The sequence below is a fragment of the Frankliniella occidentalis genome, unplaced genomic scaffold (genome assembly GCF_000697945.3).
Source record: "Frankliniella occidentalis isolate FOCC.00 unplaced genomic scaffold, Focc_3.1 Scaffold30, whole genome shotgun sequence".
Taxonomy (NCBI): Eukaryota; Metazoa; Arthropoda; class Insecta; order Thysanoptera; family Thripidae; genus Frankliniella; species Frankliniella occidentalis.
Window position 1 is genome coordinate 163,178 of NW_026267160.1, and position 1,707 is coordinate 164,884.

Below are 1,707 nucleotides of genomic sequence, written 5' to 3' on the forward strand. Positions count from 1 at the left end.
TTCTTTGCAAGCTGGCAGAATCCTTGCAAACAATGTGTTTGCATTGCAAAGAAATTGTTTGTAAGCTTGCGAAGAACTAGTTCGTATAGTCTGGCCAGCCAAACCTTGTGCGCGTCTGGCGACCGACTGAGGACCGGAGCGCGCTCCGCTCTCCGCCGGGCTGCTCCCGGCCCGGCGCCCGGCGGGGCTTCGGCCGCCGAGCCCAGCCGAGCGGGCATTCGGCTCGAGCCCGGCGGGGTGGGGGAAGGCGCGGGGGGAGTAGGGAGGGAGAGGGGGGGGAGCCCCCCACCCCGCCGGGCTCGAGCCGAATGCCCGCTCGGCTGGGCTCGGCGGCCGAAGCCCCGCCGGGCGCCGGGCCGGGAGCAGCCCGGCGGAGAGCGGAGCGCGCTCCGGTCCTCAGTCGGTCGCCAGACGCGCACAAGGTTTGGCTGGCCAGACTATATTACGATGCTTGAAAATTCTTTGCAAGCTGCAAAGAAAATAGTTTGCAATACGAACCTGTTCTTTGCAAGCATTTTGCAGTGTGATGAAGACGACGATGATAGAGATGCTGAGCCGTTGCGGCTGAAACCAGGCGTGCGAGACGATGTTAAGGCATGGGCAGAGCGGTATCAGCACATTCTGGAGACTGTCCCTTTCTTCTCAATGCCGCTGCCCATCCCTACAGGCACCATGAATCTGCTAGCCTCAGCCCAATTTGAGGTGGTCTTAAGAGACGTGGAGACCGGAGCATCAGTAAGTACAGGGACTTGTCATCTTTTCTGCAGCGAGTCCCCGAGACAATCTTAAACCTGTTTCCTTGCTTCGTCCAGGTTCCGATTCAGAGGCACAACTACCCCCCGCCAGTGCCAAAACCCATGAGCGAGTCACTTGAAATGAAGAAGAAAAGAAAAAGATGGCGGCGACCCAAAACAAAGCGACATAACCTGGTTGCGAAACCCTTCCAAATAGAGTTTTTGGAGCTGATATCGGGTATATTTCTGCTGATTGTACTTCCAAAACCCGGACACCGTGGGACCGACTTTCAAGGACACCGTGGGACCACCAGACGTCCGGCAGAGTGGCGCAGTTGGACACGTGAAGCTCCCGGCCTTCTCACCCGACATGCAGCTCGACAACGACCAAGTGGGCGACTTGGCCCATGTGTTGGCTGCATGAGATTAAAAACTAATTTGAATTACACAACTTTGAATATAAACGCAATTCCACGATGCAGCTTTCTGCTTTGTTTTGAGTCCGCGCTACGCTACGCCACCACCTTCTTTTCTTCTTCATGCCAAGCGACTCGCTCATTGTCAAAAACGACGTGCCCAGGCAGCCTTTGAAACCTACCTAGATACTGCGTCGCGGGCATTACTACAGGCCATCAAGAGACACAGAAAGGATGTCCCTGAGAACCTGCAGTTGAACATCGATCAGGCCCTGGACCCAATCAATCCAGACTACCCTGATTGGCTGAGCGATTAGCAAAGCCCATTACTCCACTGACCGGAAAAGTTTCATTCTGTTTATTTATCTGTCTGTCTGTCCGCACGATAACTCGAGAAATATTTGAGAGAGCGATCTGGGAATTTCAGGGTCGTTTTGTATCATAAAAAGACAGATCGAGTTCGAAGATGAGCATTCTAGCTCAAAAATTGAATTTTTAAAAAATCAAAAACCAAAGGTTGAAAATTTTAATTTTTTGCAAATATCTTTTTATGGGCT

General features: G+C 52.8%; 1 protein-coding gene across 1 annotated transcript; it reads left to right on the forward strand.

Moving 5' to 3' along the window:
* Nucleotides 1–501: 501 nt before the first annotated feature.
* On the forward strand, nucleotides 502–1,467 carry LOC127749082 (uncharacterized). Its single transcript, XM_052265769.1, has 3 exons — nucleotides 502–735; nucleotides 813–1,199; nucleotides 1,315–1,467. Exons 1-3 carry the CDS (start codon nucleotides 646–648, stop codon nucleotides 1,465–1,467), a joined length of 630 nt encoding a protein of 209 aa, XP_052121729.1. The 5' UTR covers nucleotides 502–645.
* The last annotated feature ends 240 nt before the right edge of the window (nucleotides 1,468–1,707 follow it).

What these genes read in the sequence shown, in the direction of transcription:
- LOC127749082 (XM_052265769.1), top strand. Translation starts at nt 646, where the DNA reads ATGCCGCTGCCCATCCCTACAGGCACCATGAATCTGCTAGCCTCAGCC. An exon ending in ACGTGGAGACCGGAGCATCA is followed by an intron (nt 736 to 812) that starts GTAAGTACAGGG and finishes TGCTTCGTCCAG; the next exon opens with GTTCCGATTCAGAGGCACAA. An exon ending in ACACAACTTTGAATATAAAC is followed by an intron (nt 1,200 to 1,314) that starts GCAATTCCACGA and finishes CGACGTGCCCAG; the next exon opens with GCAGCCTTTGAAACCTACCT.